The sequence below is a fragment of the Crotalus tigris genome, unplaced genomic scaffold (genome assembly GCF_016545835.1).
Source record: "Crotalus tigris isolate CLP2741 ecotype Arizona unplaced genomic scaffold, ASM1654583v1 scf7180000023746.1698619, whole genome shotgun sequence".
Taxonomy (NCBI): Eukaryota; Metazoa; Chordata; class Lepidosauria; order Squamata; family Viperidae; genus Crotalus; species Crotalus tigris.
Window position 1 is genome coordinate 635581 of NW_024100155.1, and position 25003 is coordinate 660583.

The following is a 25003-nucleotide window of genomic DNA, read 5'->3' on the forward strand; positions in this document are numbered from 1 at the left end:
CCCTCCCTCCCCATCTTTTCCTTGTCTTCTTCCTTCCTTAACTGTCTCCTTCCTTCCTTCTCTCCATCCTTCCTTCCTCCCTCCCTCCCCATCTTTTCCTTCCTTCCTTCCCTTCTCTAATTACCTAGGATAATTTCCATTTCTTCCCATCCTTCTTTCCTTTCCTTCCTTCCCTCTTTCTCTCCTTCCTTCCTCCTTCTCCATCTTTTCCTTGTCTTCTTCCTTCCTTCCTTGTCTCCTTCCTTCCTTCTCTCCATCCTTCCTTCCTCCCTCCCCATCTTTTCCTTAACTGTCTTCCTTCCTTCCTTCCCTTCTCTAATTAACACCTAGGATAATTTCCATTTCCTTCCATTCTTCCTTCCTTCCTTCCCTCTTTCTCTCCTCCCTCCCTCCCCATCTTTTCCTTGTCTCCTTCCTTCTCTCCATCCTTCCTTCCTCCCTCCCTCCCTCCCTCCCTCCCCATCTTTTCCTTAACTTCCTTCCTTCCTTCCTTCCTTCCTTCCCTTCCTTCCTTCCTTTAATTAACACCTAGGATAATTTCCATTTCTTCCCATCCTTCTTTCCTTTCTTTTCCTTTCCTTCCTTCTTTCTCTCCTCCCTCCCTCCCTCCCCATCTTTTCCTTGTCTCCTTCCTTCCTTCTCTCCATCCTTCCTTCCTTCCTCCCTCCCCTTCTTTTCCTTAACTGCCTGCCTTCCTGCCTTCCTGCCTTCCTTTCTTCCTTCCCTTTCTCTAACACCTAGGATAATTTCCATTTCTTCCCATCCTTCTTTCCTTTCCTTCCTTCCTTCTTTCTCTTTCGTTCCTCCCTCCCCATCTTTTCCTTGTCTTCTTCCTTCCTTCCCTCCCCCCTCCTCCTCCTCCCCAACTTCCCCCCCCCCCCAGCCTTTTCACAGGGAGAAAAGGGCCACCCCCTCCGAGTCACCCCCACGCCTGCAGCTGGACCTGGGCCTGGTGTCTTATCATTGTTGGCCAGGCTCCAGCCCTGCTCCGCTGTCCAGGAAAGAGTCTTGGGAGGAGGGACATCCCAGTTTTGTAAACTAGAAGGACAACTCCCCACAATTATTGTTTTTTTTTAAAGCACCAAAATGGCCCCATTTTTGGTTGACTGGAGAAAGGATGCTGCATGGCTTTTTCTCTGCCCGGCTTCCTCCCAGCCTCGCATCTGTGGAGGGATGGATCCTGACCCTCCATACGAGTCTTCAGGGTGTCCCCCCCTGCCCCACACCCTCGGCCGTTCTCCGGTTAGCAAGGAAAGAGTCCAAGCAAGGTCACTGAAGGCAAAAGAACGTCCCCACAGCAGAATTACAAAATTTATTGGAATGTCTGAATTCGGCAAGGTAAAACTCCATAGAGACTTCTGGGTGGAGGGGGCAGGAAGAGGCAGCATAGACACTTAAGAGCACTTTTCATGTTTGGGGAGGGCTGGGGGGAGGGGGGGAAGGAAGCCACCATCGCTGCCACCACCGCCCCAGATCCACTGGCAAATCAAGAAAGCATCCTTGCTTCCTATGGCGTCCTCCGACTCTTTCAAACCGCAACACGCAGATCCACAGACGCACAGAGAGAAGATTGTCCCAACGTCACATCCAAAGCAGGAAAGGGGTCATCAAAACACAAAGAGATAAGCCATCACACGAGACCACCGTTGTAGCGTTGAAGAGGGGGGGGGAGGCAGACCTGGGTGGGAAGGCACTCGACAGCTCCGAAGAGGCCAAATTGGGGGGTTTTGGCGGGGGGGGGGATTGGGATGGACAAGGGCAAGGAGAGGAAAACACAGCAGCCCCCAAATTGCTTTCATCCCTATCCCTCAAAAGCAGAGAGTCCCTTAACCCCATGCCCTGGGTTCCCAAGCTTGTCTGCTAAAGAAACAGCTCTGAAGCTCAGTTAAATATTGCAGTTTTTGTAAACGCTGCGATGCCGGAGCGATGTGGCTGGATGGTCAGTGCTTTTAAGGAAATCGATTCCCCACCCTCCAAATTTCTTTGCAAGAACAATCTTGCATAGCCAGTCAGACTCCTAATGGGGCCTTCCCTTGTTTTAGCAAAGAGAGAAAGAGAGAGAGAGAGAGAGAGAGAGAGAGAGAGAGAGAGAGAGAGAGAGAGAAAAGGGGGAGAGAGAGAGAGGAAGAGGGAGGGAGAGGGAGGGAGAGAGAGAGGAAGAGGGAAAGAGAAAGAGAGAAAGAGAAAGGGAGATGAAGAGAGGGAGAGAGGAAGAGAGGGAGGGCGAGGGAGGGAGTGAGAGGAAGAGGGAGAGAGAAAGAAAGAGAAAGGGAGAGAGAAAGAGAGAGAGAAAAAAAGGGGAGAGAGAGAGAGAGGAAGAGAGGGAGGGAGAGGGAGGGAGAGAGAGAGGAAGAGGGAGAGAGAAAGAGAGAAAGAGAAAGGGAGAGGAAGAGAGGGAGAGAGGGAGAGAGGAAGAGAGGGAGGGCGAGGGAGAGAGAAAGACACACACAGAGAGAGACAGAGAGGAACAAGCTACAAGAAAAGAAACAGGAAGATGTTTGACCTTCATGGAGAAGGTCCAACAGGAATTGGACTTTGAGAAATACTTAAATAGACACACAACTTGGACAGGAACACACACACACACACACACACATACACACTGTATCTCTACGAGCAAGTAAGGTCAGGATTCTGGATAGGCTAGCTTCCTTGCAAGCTGGATGGGTTTGAAGAACTGTAGGACGCACCGGTCAGAACATCACGGGATGGACGGATGGTGGCTTTATGGTCCAGATCTGGCCTTTCCTGGACAGGCACTGTCTCTCCCCCCCCCCAAAAAAAGTCCCTCCAACTGGGAAATCAATGAACGAATGAAATTAACACGTGGATATTTAGGACTTCTGGGAAGTGACACCAACAGGAACGTGGCAACGGTTCTTTTCCCCCCCCCCCCGAGAGCCCAGCCTCTGAAAACAATCCACTTCTTGCTGGGTAGAGCCCAAAAAAGAACATTAAATTGCTAGACAGGTAGGGAAAAAAAAGAAAGAAGAAAGGATAATTTCATGTGATCGTGAGGGTCTGCTTCACAAGCCTCCAAAGAGGAGACCCTCTTTCGTGAAGATACGCCCACCAATTCTTGAGTCACTGTACCGTAGAGTGGGCCAAACGCACAGCCAGGAGAGGCAACGTGAGCTAAACTGAAACTTAAAAGTAGACAGTCTGTTAAATTTTTGCAGAGATCTTGGCTTCCCACCGTGAGATCAAGAAGGGGTCGATGTGGGGGGGGGGAGGGAGGAGGATGCTGTGCCCTATCCCAAAGTTGCTGAGATCTCTGGACACCCCCCAAAAGCATCTTCCCTACATTTGAAGAGCAGAGCGCCCCATTTTCACTGCAAAATGCGTCAGATATGGCAGGGAACACGCCTTGGCTTCGTTCCAAGGGGTGCTAGCAGGTTTCCCCTTTCGGATCTGGACCGATGGACCTACAGGTCAGGGAAAGAAAGACAGGGCAGCCCCTCTCTCTGCCCCACCCACCCACCCACTCACCCCTGGTTTGGGGTCCCCCACGGCAGACTCGGCCACCAAACCGTCTCCAAGGGTTAAGTTGCTCTTTCGGCTTTCCAAACATCACAGCATCTGGGACAAAAAGACCAAGAGCCCCCGGGGTGGGATTGGCCCAATTTCAGCAGGCTGGACAACGAGAGGACCCGGGTCAAGCCCAGATTAGGGGAGGGCTCCCCTAATTGCCAACCCTGCTCTCCCCTCTCCCCCACCGGCTCGACTCTTCCCCACTGTCCCAGCCTCTCCAGCCTCCCCCATCCGTCCGTCCGTCCATCCGTCCCCTGCCTGGGGTCAAGTCCGCTTAGCATGCAGCATTTCAATCAGCAGGTTGTTGCAAGGCACCTCCCCGCTCAGGTGTTTGTGGTACAGGTAATCTTCAGCCTGCATGCTGAGTGCCCGGATGTCCGCCAACTGGATGAGCAACTGCCGGAATTTGTCCGTGACATGCGGATAATGGCAGAGGGTGTACTCCATCAGGGCTGTGTTGGCTTTTTCTTGGGCCTCCTTCACCACGCTGGAGTTCTCCACGTACTTCACATCTGCAGCCGAAAGAAGAAACACGGGCAGGGGGAGGTCAGCCTGGTCTGCCCCCTCCCCAGCCAGCCAGGAGTTTCCTTGGGGGAAAGTTGCATTAAGAGAGGGATTCAATCAAGATCGCGGGGGAGATACTAATACCGCTCTGTAAAGCCTTAGTAAGGCCACACCTGGAATACTGCAACCAGTTTTGGTCAAGACATTATACAAAAGGTGCTGAGACTCTGGAAAGGGTGCAGAGAAGAGCAACAAAGAGGATCAGGGGACTGGAGGCTAAAACATAGGAAGGACGGTTGCAGGAATTGGGTGTGTCTTGTTTAATGAAGAGAAGGACGAGGGGGGGACAGGATAGCCGTCTTCCAATATTTGAGGGGCTCTTACAGAGAGGAGGGGGGTCAACCTATTCTCCAAAGCACCTGAAGGCTGGACAAGGAATAACAGATGGGAAGCGACCAAGGAGAGAGACTCAACTTACAAATAAGGAGAAATTTCCTGACAAGGAGAACAATCAATCAGTGGAACAACCTGCCTCCAGATGTCAGAAATGGTGGAGGGTCTCCTGCTTGGGTTGGGGGGTTGGATTAGAAGACCTCCAAGATCGCTTCCAATTCTGTTATTCTATTCTATTCTATTCTATTCTATTCTATTCTATTCTATTCTATTCTATTCTATTCTATTCTATTCCATATATCCTATCCTATCCTATCCTATCCTATCCTATCCTATCCTATCCTATCCTATCCTATCCTATCCTATTCCATTCCATTCCATTCCATTCCTGTATTCTATTCTATTCTATTCTATTCTATTCTATTCTATTCTATTCTATTCTATTCTATTCTATTCTATTCCTAGTCTAGTCTAGTCCAGTCTAATTTACTTTACTCTATTCTCTATTCTCTATTCAAGCTAAAAGGAATCCAGGTTTAAGTCAGGCATCGGGTTGCACACTTCTGAACGGTGTGAACCGTTGACCCCGGCTGAAAATAGGATTGACCCTTTTTAGATGCCAGCTGCCGTCGATCCCGTGCCGAGCAGGGGGCTGGACTGGATGACCTCTACGGTTCCTTCCAGCTCCGATTTCATGAAGTCCGCGGGGGAAATGTCACGGCAGGTAAACAAGACGCTTCTGCCTCGCCGTCTGGATCGGCGTCACCTCCAAACTCCGGGCGAGGAGATTGTCCTTAATCTGCTCGGCCTCCGCAAAAGCCGCCAGGCAGCTCAGCCGGCATAGAAACGGTGATCCCTGCTGCCGAGCACAGCCGGGCCAGGGTGGGAATATTGCGGAGGAGACGGCCAGGCAGGTGTGCAAATCAAGTGATTACACCGGCTCCTTTGGCTTCCCCCCCCCCCGCTATTAGTCGTGTCTCTCCGTTGGTCCCTGTCGGGTAATACGGCACAATTTCTGGCGTTTTATAGAACGAGCATCAAATAGATGCTTCTGGATAAAATTTAAGGGTTTTTGTTTGTTTGTTTGTTTGGTCTGGCTCTGCCCACCACCTGCCTCCAGACGCGGTGAAGGCTCCAACACTGGAAGTTTTTTAAGAAGAGACTGGACAGCCATTTGTCTGAAATGATATACAGGGTTTCCTGCCTGAGCAGGGGGTTGGACTAGATGACCTCCAAGGTCCCTTCCAACTCTGTTATTGTGTTAACTCTGTGACTAATCAAGGAGAGAAGCAACCTAGAACTAAGGAGAAATTTCCTGACAGTGAGAACAATTAACCAGTGGAACAACCTGCCTCCAGAAGTTGTGGGTGCTCCAACACTGGAAGTTTTGAAGAACAGACTGAACAGCCATTTGTCTGAAATGGGATAGGGTTTCCTGCCTGAGCAGGGGGTTGGACTGGATGACCTCCAAGGCCCCTTCCGACTTTATTATTATTAGTTATTATTATTAACAACCTGCCTCCAGAAGTGGTGACTACTCCAACACTGGAAGTGTTTTGTGTGTGTGTGTGTGTGTGTGTGGGTGGGTGGGTGGGTGTGTGTCCTTCCCGTCTCCTCTGCTGAACGCAGGACTTCAATTTTTGCAGGGGGGGGGAGGAAAAGAACAGAAAGCAACAGGGGTGTTTGTGTGTGTGTGTGTGTGTGTGTGTGTGCACGCGCGTGTGTGTGAAAACAAACAACCTTCCCCCCCGTCTCTCCCCCCCCCCCATACACACACACCAGAAAGTACACGCGCCATCGCTAAATGTCAACTCTCTCTCTCTCTTCGCCTGCACCGGGCGCGACAATAGCAGGTTCGTGGTGATCAACTCACCTGGTTTGGAGTAGGCACCCTATTCACAGTTTAATTGAATATTTGAATAATCTTTTCATTCCTGCGAGCAGAGCAGGAAGAATGCCTTCCCCCCCCCCCCGCCATCCCCGGCTCAGCTCGCCCCCTCCGTGGAGAGGCCCCCCCCCACTCCGCAGCCACAGTGGCAAAGGAGAGGAAGACTCCCGTCCCTACGACACACAAAAGCGCCCGGTCCCTGGTGAGGCTGGAAGGGGGGGGGGTTATTTCTATGCTCTCAAGTGTTCTTCTCATTCACAGCTGCCTTTGTTTGCCGGAGGCTTCTGATAAATTGCCATCGCTTATGGGAATGCGAGTCCGCAATAAAAAAGCCATTTTTTCTCTCTCCCCCCCCCCTCCCTCCCTCGTCGCTTGGAGTGGCTGCGGGGAGAATGGAAGTCAGCCGCCCCGCACGGCGGATGCAGACTAGGTCAATCCATTAAACTCTTCTGGAGAACAAAGCTAACCTGTGCCATACTCATAAATATTGCTGTTTGGAGAAGCCCTAATTTTAATTAAACCTCTTTAGCTACTCAGGAAGGGGTGGGGGGGTGGGGGGGGAAAGAGAGAGAGAAAGGAAAGAAGGGAGAAATCTATTTACGACTCGGAACGGCGGAGCCTCTCGTCCACATGTGTGCCGAGGGCCGCTCGGATTGTGGCACCACAAGGGGAGGGTGGGTAGGTGCACCTTCTCTGGCAGAGCACAATTGCAGCCGGCCCGCACAATAGGGGAGGTGGCTGGGCGCAGCTGAGCCTCCAAGGAAAGCAAAAGGCCAGGGCCCAGCCCCTGCTTGCCAAAGACTCGAATGCAGAGCCAAGGAAGTGAGGCGGGCATGGGTAACTGTTTGTCCCCCAGCTCCAGCAGGACGGTCGTTTTAAGGCAATGCAGAGGGCAGGGGAAGGAATGGAAGTTCTCCCTTGTGGAAAAGGGGGGGGGGTTCATGCTTCCTTGGAGAACGGGAGGATGTTAAGATGGCCTTCAGGCTGGGATCAGACCAAGAAAAGAGGAGATGATCAAGGGACTGGAGGCTAAAACATACAAAGAACGAACGGTTGCTGGGATTGGGGATGTCTAGTTGAGTGAAAAGGACCTGATAGCAGAGTTCCAATAGCTCATAAAGAAGAGGGGGATCAAATTATTTTCCAAAGTGCCTGAAGGCAGGACAAGAAGCAAGGGATGGAAACTAAGCAAGGAGAGAAGCAACCTAGAACTAAGGAGAAACTTCCTGACAGTGAGGAACAATTAATCAGTGGAACCACCTGCCTCCAGAAGCGGTGAATGCTCCAACATTGGAGGTTTTTAAGAAGAAACTGGACAGCCATTTGTCTGAAATGGTGTAGGGTTTCCTGCCTAAGCAGGGGGTTGGACTAGAAGACCTCAAAGGTCCCTTCCAATTCTTCTCTTCTCTTCTCTTCTCTTCTCTTCTCTTCTCTTCTCTTCTCTTCTCTTCTCTCTTGTCTTCCACTCCACTCCAATCCACTCTACTCCATTCCATTATACTCTACTCTGTTCTACTCTATTTTACTCTACTCTGCTCTACTCCGTTCCATTCCATTCCTTTACATTCTACTTTATTCTACTCTACTCTACTTTACTCTGTTCTACTCTACTCTGTTCTACTCTACTCTACTCTACTCTACTCTACTCTACTCTACTCTACTCTACTCTACTCTACTCTATTCCAGACCAGCTGGACACGTTCACAACATCTATGAGATGTTGACATGAACCTCTACTTGTCTACCACATCTACAAGAGTTGGCTGTTGAGCGTCCCTGACCATTGGAGGTCTGCTTGCTAGGATTCTGGTGTTGGCTTTCCCTAAGTCACCTCCAGAAGTTGGAGATGTCCCTGGCCTTTGCAGGTGGGCTCTAAATTGGCAGACCCCACCCCAGTTGGTAACACGTCCACCCAGCAAGGCAGGGAAGGAAATGAGACAAGCCAACCAGGGTTAGGAAACTTGGTGACACGTGGAGCAAAACAGAGAGACAAGTAAGCCTAGATCCAGCCCCAGGGAATTTTCCTTCACCCAGAAAGAAATACCTGATGCTTCAGGTATGACCACTTCCTGTTCCAGGAGAAACATTTGAATAAGTGGAACAAACACTATTTGATTTCGGCATCGGAGAATTTGGACAGGACAGCGTCTCCCAAAAATATATCGAGGAAGAATCTGGTCTTCTGCTATTAGAACCACAGATATTTTAGCCAAGTGGGGCGATGGCCACATCGAAAGCAGCTGGACCAAAATGGGGAAGAGGCTTTTTCACCCAGATCAGCCCAATGGACAGTTGTGGGACGGGACTGTAGGGACCTTGTTCCCCACAGTTCCTCCCCGTGGTTCCTGAACATCTGTTCTGCAGAGGTTTTTCAACTGGACTCCAAATTGTGGGGTCCCCAGCCTGCTCCCCCCCTCATCACAACCCCTTCCTTCTGCCACTTACCGAGGCTAAAGAGAATCAAGAATTTCAAGCAGACGAATTCTTGCCGATCCATTTGGATGGAGTGCAGGTTGAGCACCAGCTCCTGAGCTCTCAGCACCAAATTGTTCAGGATAGATCCGGCCTGGGTGGCAAGCGTTGACATGTCCACCTGGGAGGAAGGGAGGAGGGGAGAGAAAGGGCATCAAGGCGAGGTTGTAGAAATATTTATAGAAGTATATACTGAGAAGGTTAGATAAATAGAAGTGTTCATGTAAGAGAAAAATGAATCTTATTGTATATAATACAGATAGGGAAATTTGGAGAGAGGAGTTGCTCGGACATTACCCCTGAATTGTATCTGAAGAGGGACGAGAGGGAAGAAAGGAAAGGAGAGAGAAAAAAGTAAAGGAGGGAAGAAGGAAGTCGGAAGGATGGAGGAGAAGAGGAGAAGTGGGGAGAAAGGGGAGGAGAGTGGTGAAGGGAAGAGGAGAGGAAGAAGAGGGAAGTAGGGAAGAGAAGAAAGGGAGAAAGAAGGTAGAAAAGAAGGAGTGTGGATACAGTGAAAGGGGAAATGGGCGAGCAACACCAAAAGTCCTGTGTATGTATTTATTTCATTTTATTAAAAGTATCTTATATATGAATGTAAAAAGAATGGATGTTAACATCTGATAAATATCACGGTATACGTATGGGGGAGAGTTTGGAAAAATAAAAGATTATTAAAAAAAAAGAAAGGGCATCAACGCAGGATCTCCTCCTGGGGTTTCTTTCCCCCAATCCAGGGTGAAAAGCTGCAGAGCCTTAACGGGATGGGTCCAAGTCCGTTCTGGCTGGAAACGGCTGGAGCCCTCCGTTCATCTGCTCTGAGGTCACAGCACACCTGGCTAAGCTACCTGGAGATGCTACCTGGGATCTGCTCCCAAGCAAAGTCAGGCTGGACTGGAGCTTAATCGTCGAATGAGGATAAATGCATTGATGGGGGTCATTTTGGCTGGCTGCCCCCAGAGACAAAGCATAAAACGAGCTGGCAGGAGTCTCCCACCACTCGTTCCGAGCGTCAGTTTCCCCGCTCGTACCTCCTGGCCGGTCACCAGCACCAAGCTGTGCTCTTTCCCGTACTGGACTTGGCGGAAAATGTGGTCGAAGACCAGCAGTTCGCTCCAGCAGTTCTGCAGCAGCTTCATCTGGTCCCCAACCTCGGAAGAGAAGAAGCAGAAGGTTAGAAGAACGGATGGAAGCTGATCAAGGAGAGAAGCAACCTGGAATTAAGGAGAAACTTCCTGACAGTGCCTCCATTGTTGGAGCACTCACAACGTCTGGAGGCAAGCTGTTCCACGGATGAATTGTTTTGCACATCCAGGCCAGGCAGACCAGGGGAAAGCAACTTGAAACCATCTTTGAGAAGCAAAAGCAGGTTTGTGAACTCAGTGACAACACTCCAACATTTGGGGAAAACCTCTTCAAATTTGCTGCCTACGATGTAATTCATCCCTAAGCTAATAATACTCAAACACGCACCGATCTGCCCTCCAGTCACCCATCCCTTTCCACCAAGTGTCGGATTTCTGAATTGAGGCAGCTTGCATTTTGGACTGAAGAGCTGGGTGAGAAGAAGGAAGAAAGGCGACAAAGGGAAGCTAGTTGGATCCTGCAACTTAAAACCAACCCAAGGGAGACACAATGGAGTCGGCCCGTCTTTAGCTGCCTGTGCAAAACGCCACTGCTTATTCCAAAGCAGGGGTAGTCAACCTTGGCTCTTTTATGACTCGTGGACTTCAACTCCCAGAATTCCTGAGCCGGCTCAGGAATTCTGGGAGTTGAAGTCCATGAGTCATAAAAGAGCCAAGGTTGACTACCCCTGTTCCAAAGCTTTGGCGTTTGTGTCTAATCCTGCACGTGTTTCCTAGAAGACCCCGGTGTGCATTTGTTGGTAAACAAGGACAGGTCCTCCTTGATTTACGACCACAGTGGAGCCTGAAATTTCCGTTGCTAAGCGAGATGTTTGTCAAGGGGAGTTTTGCCCCATTCCACCAACATTCCTTCATTAAGTTGATCGTGGAAGTTGTTAACGTCGTTACGAAGCGAACCCCGTTTTCCCCGTTGACTTTGCTTGTCAGGTCACAAAAGGGGATCCCATAAGCCACGGGAAGACACTGCGACCAATCATAAATACGAGTCAGTTGCCAACTGTCTGAATTTCGATCATGTGACCGCGGGGATGCTCCCTTTTTTCCGGTGCCGTTGTAACTTTCAACAGTCACGACATGAACTAATACCGCTTTACAAGGCCTTGGTGAGGCCACATTTGGAATACGGCATCCAGTTTTGGTCACCACGATGTAAAAAAGATGTTGAGACTCTGGCAGAGAAGAGCAACAAAGATGATTAGGGGACTGGAGGCTAAAACATGTAAGGAACGGTTGCTGGAATTGGGGATGTCTAGTTTAACGAAGAGAAGGACCGGGGGGGGGGGGGGAACAGGATAGCAGTGCTCCAATATCTCAGGGGCTGCCCCAAAGAAGAGGGAGACAAGCTATTCTCCAAAGGGCCGGAAGGCAGGACAAGAAGCAACGGATGGAAACTAACCAAGGAGAGAAGCAACCTAAAACTAAGGAGAAACTTCCTGATAGTGAGAACAATTAACCAGTGGAACCACCTGCCTCCAGAAGCGGTGAATGCTCCAACACTGGAAGTTTTTAAGAAGAGACTGGACAGCCATTTGTCCGAAACAGTATAGGGTTTCCTGCCTGAGCAGGGGGTTGGACTAGATGACCTCCAAGGTCCCTTCCAACTTTATTATTATTATTATTATGGATCATCGCATAATCAGCCAGATGTTCAGATTGGATTTGGCATTTTGCCTACCTATCGAGTCCTTACCAAGGACCTGTTATTATTATTGTTGTTGTTCTTATTGTTGTTATTATCATTATTATTAAATGTAAGTCGAGGATTAACAGTAACATCTTGAAGCCCCAGGGATCTCATAAAAGTGTGGAAAAGTCCCACCGGGATAGGAAAAAGTTCTCCTTTTTTTTCTGTATTAATGTTGGGTTTTACGTTTTGTGGGAAAAGGGGAAAGAGAAATGTGTGTGTGTGGGGGGGTGTCCGTGGGGAGACAAAGACACACAAGGCAGAAGATGCTTGAACCAGCAAATCTCCAGAGGGGCTATTTAGAGGTGAAAATTGTTTTCAGGCTGGCTAATGGGGCCATTTCAGTGGGGGGGGAGAGAGTGTGGGGGGGAGGGATTTCCTGGGATTTCTAAGAGAAGAAGGAATGCCCTAGGTGTAAAATTAAAGAAAAGTTCAAATTTGCGCAAAGATTAGATAGAGGTGCATCAACTTTCTCTCTAAAGCACGTAAGATTCATTTTGAATCTCTGAGGTGGCTGAGCGGACGTGTCTGTGTGCTTGTGTGTGTGTGTGTGTGTGTGTGTTGTGTGCATATGCATTTCTTTTTTTGTAGACGACCAAAATATGAAAGCAGAAGCATTTGGGGGTCTTGCAAGCCCTACTGAACAACATTCAAAATTGCACAGCCCGGATCTCTACGAATGTCGGGCACACCTGTGTTCCCCTATGACACACACACACACACACACATGCACATACACACACACCAAACCCAGGGATGAACATGGGTGGGAGTTTCATCCAGAATGCAACAATTGCGTTGTAGGGAAAGTGCAGGGAGGTGTGTATGTGTGTGGGGGGGGGGGTTTAGCTGTGCACGCAATTATTTGGTGAAGATTGAAGCTGTCACTTGAACAATCTGTGAAGAGGGGGGGAAGGAAAGACAATCACACTTCCTCACAAGTCGAAGGTGTTAATAACAGGCGAAGCCCCCCCCCTTCAAATGCCAGGGTGATGGACTCCCTCATCCTCCACCTCCACCCCCACACACACACCAAGCCTTGCATCACACGGGAAACCTTTAATCCAGCGCTATGATGGGCAGCCAATACGTTTGATCAATAGAATGAATAAATAAATGAATAAATAAAAGATAGCTGAGCCAAGGAGAGGGAGCTTAACCCCCTGGCTGGATTAGTTCAGCCCCAAAGCTGCAACTTTTCTAACTGCTTTTCCCCCTAAAGGGAATAAAGGGGGGGGGTCTCCTTCGAAACCAAATTGCTCTCCGAATTCCTTAAGCAGTTAGCGGCTGGAATGGAGATCATCGGGGACCCAGGTTAAACAAGCCAAAGGACGAGGCCAGGAGAGGCAAGAAGGGCCCAATCCACCAGCCCGAGGCATGCTGGGTAACATGGGAGGAGGGGTCTAGCCTTCTAAGCCATCCTTAAACATCTTTCTCCCCCCCCCTCCACAAAATCAAAGGGGACCCGGATTGATGCTTGCAAGGGTTGCACTAGGAACCCAAGGGGAGAGGGTGGGTGGGGGTCTCTGCCCCCAAACAGAGACCAGATTCACACAACACATCCTAAGCTAAGGAAAAGAGGTTGTTCCTGGCTCTGTCTGGGAAAGGAGGGGGGAAATGTCCAGCATGTATGAACCCGAGCCTTAGCATTAACCCAAATTAACCCTGGTTGATTTGTCTGCCGGTTTAAAATCGACCCGTAGCCGCTGTAGACTTTAGATTGAGGTTTAGTGAGTTGTCAGAATGGGGTGCCCTGTGCAAACTCTCCTGTCTTGCTCCAAGCCAAGGGTTTTCCCCCACCCCACCCCACCCCGGGGAAAACAAAAAACAACAACAACAACAACAAAAGAGAGAGAAAGGAGCAACAGAAAAACAGAGGAGAAATAGACACAGGCTTAGCCAGGCAGTTGCGTACAGGAAAAGCTCAAATCTGCAGCACCTGCCTAGTCGGACACCAGAGCCAATCAGCCACAGCCGGCTCAGGCAGAGGGCAAGAGGATCCATTGCATTTCCCAGCAATCCTCAGAACTAAGCTTTGATTAGGACTCATTTCTGCTGCCCAAGTCGGTGGCTGATGATTTTCTCTCTCTCCCACCCACTCGCCGTTGTTCTCACACAACTATTGTGATTAAAATGGCAAAGGAGCAGCCTCTGGGGGTGGGGGGGGGGGCTTTCCAAGAAGCCTCCAGCCCCTGGCCCTGCCCAGCACATCCTAAGGAGGGGGGGGGAAGACCCTCCCCCCTGCAAGGAGAAGCAATCCTCTTGACCTGCCTATAGTCCGCGATGGTGCTCTTTGAGACATTTCCTTATCTAACTAGGCAACTTCCTCCGTGTTGGCGAGGGTAGGGGGTGCTCCTTGTTTGCCTGAACCTGGAAAAGACCCCCAAGAGGAGCAGAGCACACCCCTTGTCCCCCACCCCCCCAATTCCTATTCGTTCAAGCCATGCTTAGCACTCTCGCTCTCTCTCCCAGCCTTACAATTTGGACCTTAAGGACCGGTCAAGGCTGAGAGGCTTCCATTGGAATTCTCTACAGACCCTGCAGAGACCCTTCCCCTATTTCAAATAAGGCAGGGGGAGGTTCTCTGCTGTGTCACTAATGTCCATCCCGGGCTCACCTTTCTCCAGAGGTGATAAATGTACCTGGTAGCCAGGGATGAAATTACACTGAGCACTGATGGTGTCACCTCTTTTGCGTAATGAAAGGTCTGCAAGAAAACCACCAAGCTCAGAGAGCACCAAAGACTCCACAGTTCTCCTCCTCCTTCTCCTCCCTGCAAACCCCATTCCCCTCTAGCCCTGATGAAATAACCTAGTTGGGTAATGAAAGGTCTGCAAGAAAACCACCAAGCTCAGAGATCACCAAGGACTCCACAATCCTCCTCCTCCTCTCTGCATCCTTCTAGCACTGATGGATGATGTTACCTAGTTGGGTCTTGAAACGTCTGCAGGAAAAACCACCAAGCTCAGAGAGCAGCAAGGACCCCACAGTCATCCTCCTCCTCCTCCTCTTCTCCCTTTCCACAGACCCCATTCCCTTCTACCACTGATGATGTATCCTTGTCAGGTAATGAAACAACTCCAAAGATGATCAGGGGTCTGGAGGCTAAAACATATAAGGAAAGGTTGCTGGAATTGGGTATGTCTAGTTTAATGAAGAGAAAGACCAGGGGGGACAGGATAGCAGTCTTCCAATCTCTCAGGGGCTGCCCCAAAGAAGAGGGAGTCAAGCTCTTCTCCAAAGCCCCTGAAGGCAGGACAAGAAGCAAAGGAGGGAAACTCATCAAGGAGAAAAGCAACCTAGAACTAAGGAGAAACTTCCTGACAGTTAGAACAATTAACCAGTGGAATAACCTGCCTCCAGAATTGGCAAATGCTCCAACACTGAAAGTTTTTAAGAAGAGACTGGACAGCCCTTTGTCCGAAATGATATAGGGTTTCCTGCCTGAGCAGGAGGTTGGACTAGATGACCTCCAAGGTCCCTTCCAACTTTATTATTATTATTATTATTATTTAAAACACCAAGCTCAGAGAGCACCAAGGACCCCACAGTCGTCCTCCTCCTCCTCTCCATTCTAGCGCTGATAATGTTATTTAGTTCGGAACGTCTGCAAGAAAACTCAGGGACCGCTCACTTCAAGCCTCAGCTACAAATATTCTCCTTTATTAATTAAAGGGGACATTAAGCACGGCAGGCAAAGAGCGTCTCTGGCAGCCTCAGGAGCCTCACCCAGCAGAACTGCTGCCCCTTCTCTCCCCCCCCCAATGGGAGGGTGGGGGTGGCTGCCTGCCTGCCTGCAAATCTTCTCCAGGCCTTGACACCTCATCTCGGCCCCGCTTAGAGACGGTATTTATGGCCCTCCAGCTTGACCTCTGCTCCGCTGCTCCCTCGTCCATAAACAAGCATCCCGAAGACCCTCTTTGGCCTGACGTCTACGGCGGTTATTAGCCGAGCCTCCGAAGGCCAGCCGCGCGACAGTAACCCTCGGCAGGGCAGGGACGGTGCGTGACTCTGGCCCCCGCTGATGGGCAAGCGGTGAGGGTCTCTTCCTCTCTCGTTTGTCACCCGCCCGGCTGACAGAATTACGGGCCTTTAAATGAAACCTATCTGGAGGAAGCGGACTCTCTTTTCTGCAGGCCAGAGTCCGCAGAATATTGCCTGGGACCTAGATGTCAAGAGGGTAATTAGACCCACGGGAAGGCAATTGTCTGCTGGCCTTCAGTCAGGGAAGGCGCCAACTTGCTCCCCCCCCCACTCACCAGGGACCCCAGGGACCTGGGAGTCATTGTTTGGGGTGGGGGGGGGGAGAGGAGAAAGTCCCGTCGTCCCTGTTCTGTTTTTTGCTTTTTTTTCTTCCTCTTTAATTTCGCTCTTCCTTTGGGACGGAGACAATAGGAAGCTTGCAAAGACGCCAATCCTTGCAGGAAGGACCGAAACATCCATAGGGGCGGCGGGGGGGCATTAGGACAGCAAAATCTATCCTTGATAGAGAATGTCTCTTATCAGACTCTCTCTGCAAAGGAGGTCTTCGGAGTCCTGGTTTCAAGGTTATTCGTTCAGCTGCCATCCTAGGAGAGTGTGATTTTTTTTCCCCCACCCACCCATTCTCTATCTCTTCGCTGTCACATTTGAGGGGCTGCCACAAAAGGTGAGGAGGGGGTCAGCTTATTCTCCAAAGCACCAGAAGGCAAGACAGGTAGCGAGGGATGGAAACCCATCAAGGAGAGAAGCAACCTGGAACTGAGGAGAAACTTCCTGACAGGGAGGACAATGAACCAGTGGAACGGCTGGCCTCTGGAAGTTGTGGGGGCTCCATCCCTGGAGGCTTTTAAGAAGAGACTGGAGAGCCATTTGTGTAAAATGGTATAGTCAGGGGGTTGGACTAGAAGATCTCAAAGGGGGAAGGGGGGAGGAGGAGAAGGAGGAGGAAGAGAAGCGGAAGCAGAAGAAGAAGCAGAAGCAGAAGAAGAAGAAGAAGAGGAGGAGGAGGAGGAGAAGAAGAAGAAGAGGAGGAGGAGGAGGAGGAGGAGGAGGAGAAGAAGAAGAAGAAGAAGAAGAAGAAGAAGAAGAAGAAGAAGGAAGAGAAGAAGAAGAAGAAGAAGAAGAAGAAGAAGAAGAAGAAGAAGAAGAAGAAGAAGAAGAAGAAGAAGAAGAAGAAGAAGAAGAAGAAGAAGAAGAAGAAGAAGAAGGAAAAAAAGAAGAAGAAGAAGAAGAAAAAGAAGAAGAAGAAGAAGAAGAAGAAGAAGAAAGAAGAAGAAGAAGAAGAAGAAGAAGAAGAAGAAGAAGAAGAAGAAGAAGAAGAAGAAGAAGAAGAAGAAGAAGAAGAAGAAGAAGAAGAAGAAGAAGAAGAAGAAGAAGAAGAAGAAGATTGTTTTGCTGTTTCCCCTCCTTGTGTGTTCATGAGTTTGGTCTTTTTGATGTTGAGAGACCAAAATCCTCTCTTTGGTTTTCTGAATTCAGATGTTCCAGGCAGTCTTTGGTTTCCGAGAGGAGAACGGTATTGTCCGCATATTGAAGATGGCTCAGGGTACTTCCGCCAAGCTTTCCCCCACTTTTTGATTCTTCCTCCTCGTGAGCATTTCAGCATACAGGATATCTCCACTTAAAGTCCCTCCTTCCCCTCCGCATGGGGTTTTCCAAAGGCGGGCATTGTTTTTTCCTCGTGACACGGGTGTGCAACCTACAGCCCCCTCAACCACTTCTAGCCCTTGACCCAGTATCAAACATCCTTCGAAGAGGAGCAGCTCAGCTTTCTGCTGAAGATTCAGTGACCCTCAGCATCTGGAGATTCTTGAGAGAAGAGGCAGCCGAAAGAAAGTTGCAAGTCGTAATTTGGGACTTTGGAGGTCTTCTAGTCCAGCCCCCTGCTCAAGCAGGAGACCCCATACCATCTCAGACAAGTGGCTGTCCAGCCTCTTCTTTAAAAACTCCAGGGACGGAGCATCCACCACTTCTGGTGGCAAGCTGTTCCACTGGTTAATTGTCCTCGCTGTTGGGAAGTTTCTCCTTAATTGCAGGTTGCTTCTTTCCTTGATTAGTTTCCATCCATTGTTTCTTGCCCGGCCTTCAGGTACTTTGGAAAACAGGTGGACCCCACCCTCTACCTTGTGGCGACCCCCTCAAATACAGGTCGTCCCTGACTTATGAGCACGATTGAGGCCAAAATTTCTGTCCTTAAGCGAGACATTGGTTAACTGAGTTTTGCCCCCTTTTGCGACGCTTCTCGCTCAGTTCTTAAGTGAATCCCTGCAGCTGATAAGTTAGTAACCTGGTTGTTAAGTCAATCTGGATTTCTCTCCCCCCCCCTTGACTTTGCTTATCAGATGGTCGTAAAAAGGGAACACATGACCTGCCTTCAGGTGCTCTGGGGAATAATTTGACCCCCTCTTCTCTGGGGCAGCCCCCTTAGGTATTGCAACAGTGCCATCATGTCATCCCTAGGGGAGGAAGACACAAAATCCATGCCTCGTTGTCACTCCACAAGGTGATCCAAGTATTACTCTGTGCCAAATATTTATATCTATAATAATAATAAAGTTGGAAGGGATCTTGGAGGTCATCTAGTCCAATCCCCTGCTCAGGCAGGAAACCCTACACCATTTCGGACAAATGCCTGTCCAGTCTCTTCTTAAAAACTTCCAGTGTTGGAGCATTCACCGCTTCTGGAGGCAGGTTGTTCCACTGATTAATTGTTCCTCACTGTCAGGAAGTTTCTCCTTAGTTCTAGACTGCTTTTCTCCTTGGTTAGTTTCCATCCGTTGCTTCTTGTCCTGCCTTCAGGCGCTTTGGAGAATAACTTGACTCCCTCTTCTTTGGGGCAGCCCTGAGATACTGGAAGACTGCTATCATGTCCCCCCTGGTCCTTCTCTTCATTAAACTAGACATACCCAATTCCAGCAACTGTTCCTTATATGCTTTAGCCTCCAGTCCCCAATCATCTTTGTTGCTCTTCTCTGTCCTCTTTCCAGAGTCTCAACATCTTTTTTACATCGTGGTGATATCTGTTCCTGCTTTTTATCCTGGCTTTCCCAGCTCAGATTGGGGCACATTAGCAGAAAACTCATCCTAAGCCCTCAACAAACCCAAAGAGACCAAGTTAAGCTGGCTTGTTCATCGGCACCGTCAAGACAGTCCTGGGTTTACGGCCGCATCTGGCCCCAGAACCTTTGTTGCCAATCAAGGCAGTGAATTGAATGAGTCGCGCCTGACTTTACCACCTTTTCCGCCGCTGTCGTTCAACGTGAAGTCGGTGGTCACTAAACGAATCAAAACTTCCCCCGTCGTTAAAGAAAGAAGACGGGGTGTGTTTTAAAAGATGGGATCATTTTTATCAATGGCTAGAGGTGAGAGAGAAAGGAACGTGATATGTACTACCTAACATTGAATATAGTAAGAAGACGACTGTTGAGCGATTAGCTAACATATTGTTTATAATGCAGAAATTATTATTCGTTGTTTTTTAAATACATGAAGCCAGACAACACATGCTGTTTGCTAAATATTAAGAATATTGTTTTAAAAAATCCTAACCCCAACCCCAACCCTATCCCTAATACTATAAAAATTTGTAGTTTATTTATAGTTTAAATTTATAGGGAGGAAGGAAGAAAGGAAGGAGGGAGGGAGGGAGGGAGGGAGGGAGGAAGGAAGGAAGGAAGGAAGGAAGGAAGGAAGGAAGGAAGGAAGGAAGGAAGGAAGGAAGGAAGGAAGGAAGGAAGGAAGGAAGGAAGGTCACAAATAGCCATTGGGTGATCCCGGGACATCGCAACTGTCCGTAAAGATGTTGCAATGGTCATAAGTGTGAGGAACGGTTGCAAGTTCACTTTTTATTTTTATTTTTTGTAACTTCAAACAGTTGTAAGCTGAGGGTTCCCTGTAGAAACCAGCAGAGACAGTCCTGATCCTGGGGTTTTTTTTTTTTTGTTTTAAATCTGACTATCCATTTTTCCTTTTTGCAAATGATTATTTATTCTCTGCAACCGTTCCTACAAAATCTGCCAGCTCATTCTCGCTACCGCAAAGACAGTTTCCAAGTTGATTTTTTGTACTTTTTTTTTTTTAATTGCGTGGCCTTCCTCCCCCAGCCCACCAATTTGGGGCAGGCAGATGATGTTTCAGAGCAGGTTAATAAACTTCGGAAAGAAAGAAAGAAAGAAAGAAAGAAAGAAAGAAAGAAAGAAAGAAAGAAAGAAAGGAAGGAAGGAAGGAAGGAAGGAAGGAAGGAAGGAAGGAAGGAAGGAAGGAAGAAAAAGAAAGAAAGACCTCTATATATAAACAGAGAGAAAGAGAGAGAGAGAAAAAGAAAGAAAGAAAGAAAGAAAGAAAGAAAGAAAGAAAAAAGGAAAGAAAGAAAGACCTCTATATATAAACAGAGAGAAAGAGAGAGAGAAAAAGAAAGAAAGAAAGAAAAAAGGAAAGAAGAAAGAAAGAAAGAAAGAAAGAAAGAAAGAAAGAAAGAAAGAAAGAAAGAAAGAAAGAAAAGGCAATCCGTCTTTTTTTTAAAAAAACATCCATTGCGTTGTTGTGGTTGTGAGGTTTTTCAGCTCGTGGCTCCCACCCACCCACTCACCCAGTCACCCACCAGACCCTGGGGGGGGGGGAAAGCTAACAAAAACGCCACATTTGCATAACCCTTGGAAAGAGGCAACGGGTTAAAATCATAATAGGTTAAAATCATAATAAAGTTACTTGTGAATATAATCCTTCTGCCTAGGCAATTTATTATTTTTTTGATCCTGCTTCAAAGTTGGAGGAATGAATTGTGGCCTTGAAAACAGGTGTTGAAGCTGAATCCTCCCCCTTCTCTGTCTCTCTCTCTCTGTCTCTCTCTCTCTCACACACACACACACAACACACTCACAGAGAACACACACACCCCACAGCTGTTTTGGGCTTACCACTTTGCTCATCCTCCTGATGGTTCAAAAACTCCCGGCCAGGATTTTCTCTTTGGCATCAGGAGATGCAAAGGAACTCCCCCCCCCCCTCCACAAAGTTTGTGTAGGAATTTTGAGTGAGGAAGAGGTGGTGGGATGGGGAAGCAAAACAGAAGGGATGGGGTGGTGGTGGTGTTGCAAAACGTTTGGAGGTCTCAGGAGCCAAGCAAGGGGTTTTTTTTTGAGGGGGGGGGGACCTATTTGAAGAAGAGTTTTACTACCCCTCTAGTAAATTAGTCTGTGTTGAATGCCAGAAAAGGTTTTATTAGTATTATTAGCCCACCAGTAGATTTATAAGGTGGTGTGAAAGCCACTTTCACCAGAGCTTTTTTTAAAAAAATTCCTGTTGAAAAGAAAAGAAAGAAATGGAGAGGGAAGGAAGGAAGGAAGGAAGGAGGGAGGGAAGAAGGGAATGAGGAGATGAGAATGAAAATTAGGAAAGGGAAGGAAGGAGATGAGAATGAGAGGAAGGAAGGAAGGAAGGAAGGAAGGAAGGAAGGAAGGAAGGAAGGAGGAAGGGAAGGAGGAGATGAGAATGAAAATTAGGAAAGGGAAGGAAGGAGATGAGAATGAGAGGAAGGAAGGAAGGAAGGAAGGAAGGAAGGAAGGAAGGAAGGAAGGAGGAAGGGGAAGGAGGAGATGAGAATGAAAATTAGGAAAGGGAAGGAAGGAGATGAGAATGAGAAGAAGGAAGGAAGGAAGGAAGGAAGGAAGGAAGGAAGGAAGGAGGGGCAGAAAGGGAAGGAAGGAGGGAGGGAGGAAGCAAGGAAGGAGATGAGAATGAGAAGAAGGAAGGAAGGAGGGAGGGAGGAAGGAAGGAAGGGAAGGAGGAGATGAGAATGAGAGGAAGGAAGGAAGGAAGGAAGGAAGGAAGGAAGGAAGGAAGGAAGGAGAGGCAGAGAGGGAAGGAAGGAGGGAGGGAGAAAGCAAGGAAGGAGATGAGAATGAGAGGAAGGAAGGAAGGAAGGAAGGAAGGAAGGAAGGAAGGAAGGAAGGAAGGAAGGAAGGAAGGAAGGATTTCAACGGGTGAGCAACACTTCCCAACAGAAATTGTGCTCTCTCTCTCCTTCAAGAAGGTATTTTTTACATGAAAGGGCAGAGATTTCAGGACAAGCAGAATCGGGTGGCCTGTTAGCCAATGAAACCTCCAGGCACAGGGGCAGTCTACCCCCAAATAGGGAAAGGGATACAGAGAAAAAAAAAAAGAAGGGTCAGGGTCTGGCCTTGCACTGGGGAGAACAGGAATTGGGGGTAGAGCAGGCAAACTCCACCGAGAGGGGAGGGTCTCTCCCCAGGCCACAAACCATGGTCAACACGAATTCACACACCCCTTTCTACTCTTCTGGCTAGCTCTCCAAATGCGTTGGACGCGAGCTTGCAGAAGGAGTCCTCTTTCCTTGGACCACAGCCTGTCCTGGAGATGCACACTCTTTTATGGACACGCACAAACACAGGTCGCACAAACACACAGGTCGATTTCTCCTTCCTCTCCTACAAAAATAGCAGCTACAGCTGGCCCTCTCCAGCTGGCCCTCTCCAGGTGTGTGGCAACATCTGGAGGTCCCTGCTGGGTCTCAGACCCTGTCCTTGAGCTCTCTTTCTGGGGGAGACCTTGCCCCCCCAAGGCTGGACCCTCCCCCCCCAACTTCAGAGCCCAAGAAGTGCCCCCTCCCCCTGCCCTCCCCCTGTTCCCCATCCATTGTTGACTCGGCATATCAAGCCTGGGGACCAGCTGGTCACACAAAGCGCACCCCGTAAAGTTCCCCCATTCACACATGGGGAAACAGAAGCACACCCCATTCACACATGGGGAAACAGAGGCACACCCTATCTCAGGAAAGGACCCCCCCGCCCCCCGGTTCTCCAGATGTCTCCTCTGAGGCTGCTTTACAAAGAAAACCCAGTAATGCTCCCAGTTCAAACTCCCAGCACTGGCTCCAACCAAGGGCTCTCCCCAGGAAGCTCCATGCTCCCCAGCCAGTGAGGCTGGGGACAATGGGCTTTCTGGCCTGAGACAGAACCAGGGAAAGAGGGGGTCACCCTTCCCCTAAGGCTGCTTTAGAAAGAGAACCCAGCTGGGCCAGTCACGGTCCCACGTCAAGCTCCCAGCACTGGCTCCAACCCAGAGCTCTCATCCCAGGACGCCCCATGCTCCTCAGCCAACGAGGCCGGGGATGATGGGCTTCCCGACCCGAGACCGCTGCAGAAGCTGCCCCAAGGGCTCTCTCCCAGGGGAAGCCCCGTGCTGCCCAGCCAGGGAGGCAGGCTGGGGACGATGGGCTTCCTGGCCTGAGACCGCTGCAGAACCTGCGTTAAGCCCCACGCGCCCCAGCCAGTCTGGGATGCTTGGGGAACGTGGGGGGGGGAGAAAGTCCCCTGCAGTGCTGCTTTTGGGGGGAGAGGGTCTCCCTCCCTCCCCTCCTCCCTCCCCAACCTCGCACACAGTGTGTGTGTGTGTGTGTGTGTGTGTCTCACCTCCAGCTCTTTGAAGAAGATGCAGCTGCGAGCCCACTCCACGATGGCGAAGAGGGTCTGGTCGGCCATCCTGCACAGAAGCCCGAAGGTGCTCAGCTTCTCAGGCCGCCCTTTGCTCTGCTCCTGCTGCTGCAGGCAGCTCAGGATGCGCTCCTTCAGCTGCCCCTCGTCCACTTCCAGCTGCAGCAGCTTCAGCATCACTTCGGGCACGTCCAGCGCCGTGGCGGGCGAGACCCCACCGCCGCCGCCCCCGCCGCCTCCTCCCGGATAGGGCTCCGGGAAGGGGTAGGCAGGGCCGGCCTCGTGAGGAGGGGGGGCGGCGTAGGGCTCCGGGAACTCGGACTTGATGGCCCGGCTGGCGAAAGGAGGGTAGTGGTAGCCCGAGAGGGCCCCGGGCCCCGGTGGGCCGGGGGCGGCCAGGGCGGGGGTCCCGTAGGGGCTGCGCTGGTAGTCGATCGGGGTCATGGCAGCGGCGCTGGGCGGCGGCAGCCCCTTGGCCGGCCCGGCCGGGGGCTGGTGGTGACCCCCCAAGCCTTGCAAGGAGGGCGGCAGACCCCCGTAGTCCACCGCCTGCACGGGCGAGACGATGGGGGGCGGCGGGGGCACCGTCTCCAGCTTGAAGCCGTTGGCCCGGATCAGCGCCTTCTTCTGCTGCTTCAGCGCCCGGTCCCGCTTGTACATCGGGCCGAATTTGTTCCGCCCGCCGCGCATTCGGTCGGCGCGCACGGCTGCAAGGAAGAGGAGCAGCGGAGAGGGGTCGGGGGGGGGGAGAGGAGGCCGACGGAGACCCCCCCCTGCCCGTCGGTGGGGGGGGGGACTTGAGCGGAGAAGGGCTCCCCCCCCTGCCTCTCAAGGGGGGGGGAGGAGGATGGAGAGCAGCCCCAGAGGAAAGAGCCCTGGCGAACGGGACGTTGCTGTTTGGCAAGCACCCCGACGAGCCTCTGGCTTCGCCGGCTTTTCCCCAGTGGTGTGTGTGTATGGGGGGGGGGGCTCCTCGGCCTGGCCTTGCTGCTCCCCACCCACCAAGTCCCCGGCGGGTTCTCAAGGCCGCGGCCGCCTTGCAACAAGACGGGGCTGCCTCCCCCGACATGGGGAGTCCGGAGCGCTTTTGCGCAAGAGGCCTCTCCGTTGCCTGTCCGGCTCTCCTTCCCCCCCCCCCCCGCCAAACAGAGCCATGAAGATTGGGGAATTGTGGGGAGGGGGGAACAGAGAGAGCGAGCCGAGAAGTTCCTTGCGGGGGGGGGAGAAAAAGGGGGGGCGGAAAGGCGAAGGGAACACCCTCAATGTAAAAAGAAGTTTTCCTTCTACAGTTCCTCCAGGCGCAGCGAGGCGGGGAAGGAAAGAAATTGAGGGGGGGGCGCCCCCCCCCACGTCCTCCCCAGCGCAGGTGAAGGGCGCAGGGCACCCTTCCCCCTCCTTCAAATGAGCGCCTGCCCTGCTCTATGGGTCTTCCCCCCCCCCAGTCCCCGGAGCAGCAGCCCTGATTGCACCCCGCTTCAAGGCTCGCGTCCACACGACGCGTTTCCCCGGGCTGCTCCCAAGCGTGGGTTGTTTTTTTTTTTTCTTTCCTTTCCTCCCTCCCCCCCCCCAGTGGAAGATTCAAGGTTTCCCCCAGCTGCCTTGGCGCCTCCAAAAAAGGAGCGGACCACCAAAAAAAAAAAAAAGGAGCCCGCCCATGGTTTTCGGGGCTCAAAGAAACCTTCCCCCGTTTTTTTAATGTCTCGGGGAGTTCCAAAGGCAGGAATAGGGCTGGGTCAACCCCGATTCGTTGAGCGGCAGTGAAGCTCTCGTCCAGAGAGGGGTGGGGGGGGCACCCAGGGCCTCTCTCGGAAAGAGAGCAACTTTGGACGGGAGTGTCTATGGACATTCTCAGTCTTCCAGGCCACGGTGGTCGCAAAGGGCCCTTTTTTTAAAAAAAAAAAGGCAACTGGACTTTTCTTGAAGACCTTTCGCTTCTCATCCCAGAAGCTTCTTCAGC

At 50.6% G+C, this 25003-nt stretch overlaps 1 protein-coding gene across 1 annotated transcript in view; it reads right to left on the bottom strand.

Moving 5' to 3' along the window:
- Positions 1 to 3496: 3496 nt before the first annotated feature.
- NR5A1 (nuclear receptor subfamily 5 group A member 1) overlaps positions 3497 to 25003 on the bottom strand; it is a 32699-nt gene continuing 11192 nt past the window's right edge. The window contains exons 4-7 of the mRNA XM_039321559.1: positions 23026 to 23753; positions 9817 to 9936; positions 8762 to 8909; positions 3497 to 4043 (exon numbers count right to left, since the gene is read on the bottom strand). Of these exons, the coding sequence (XP_039177493.1) occupies positions 3796 to 4043; positions 8762 to 8909; positions 9817 to 9936; positions 23026 to 23753 (1244 nt within the window). The 3' untranslated portion in view covers positions 3497 to 3795. The remainder of the gene's footprint in view (positions 4044 to 8761; positions 8910 to 9816; positions 9937 to 23025; positions 23754 to 25003) is intronic.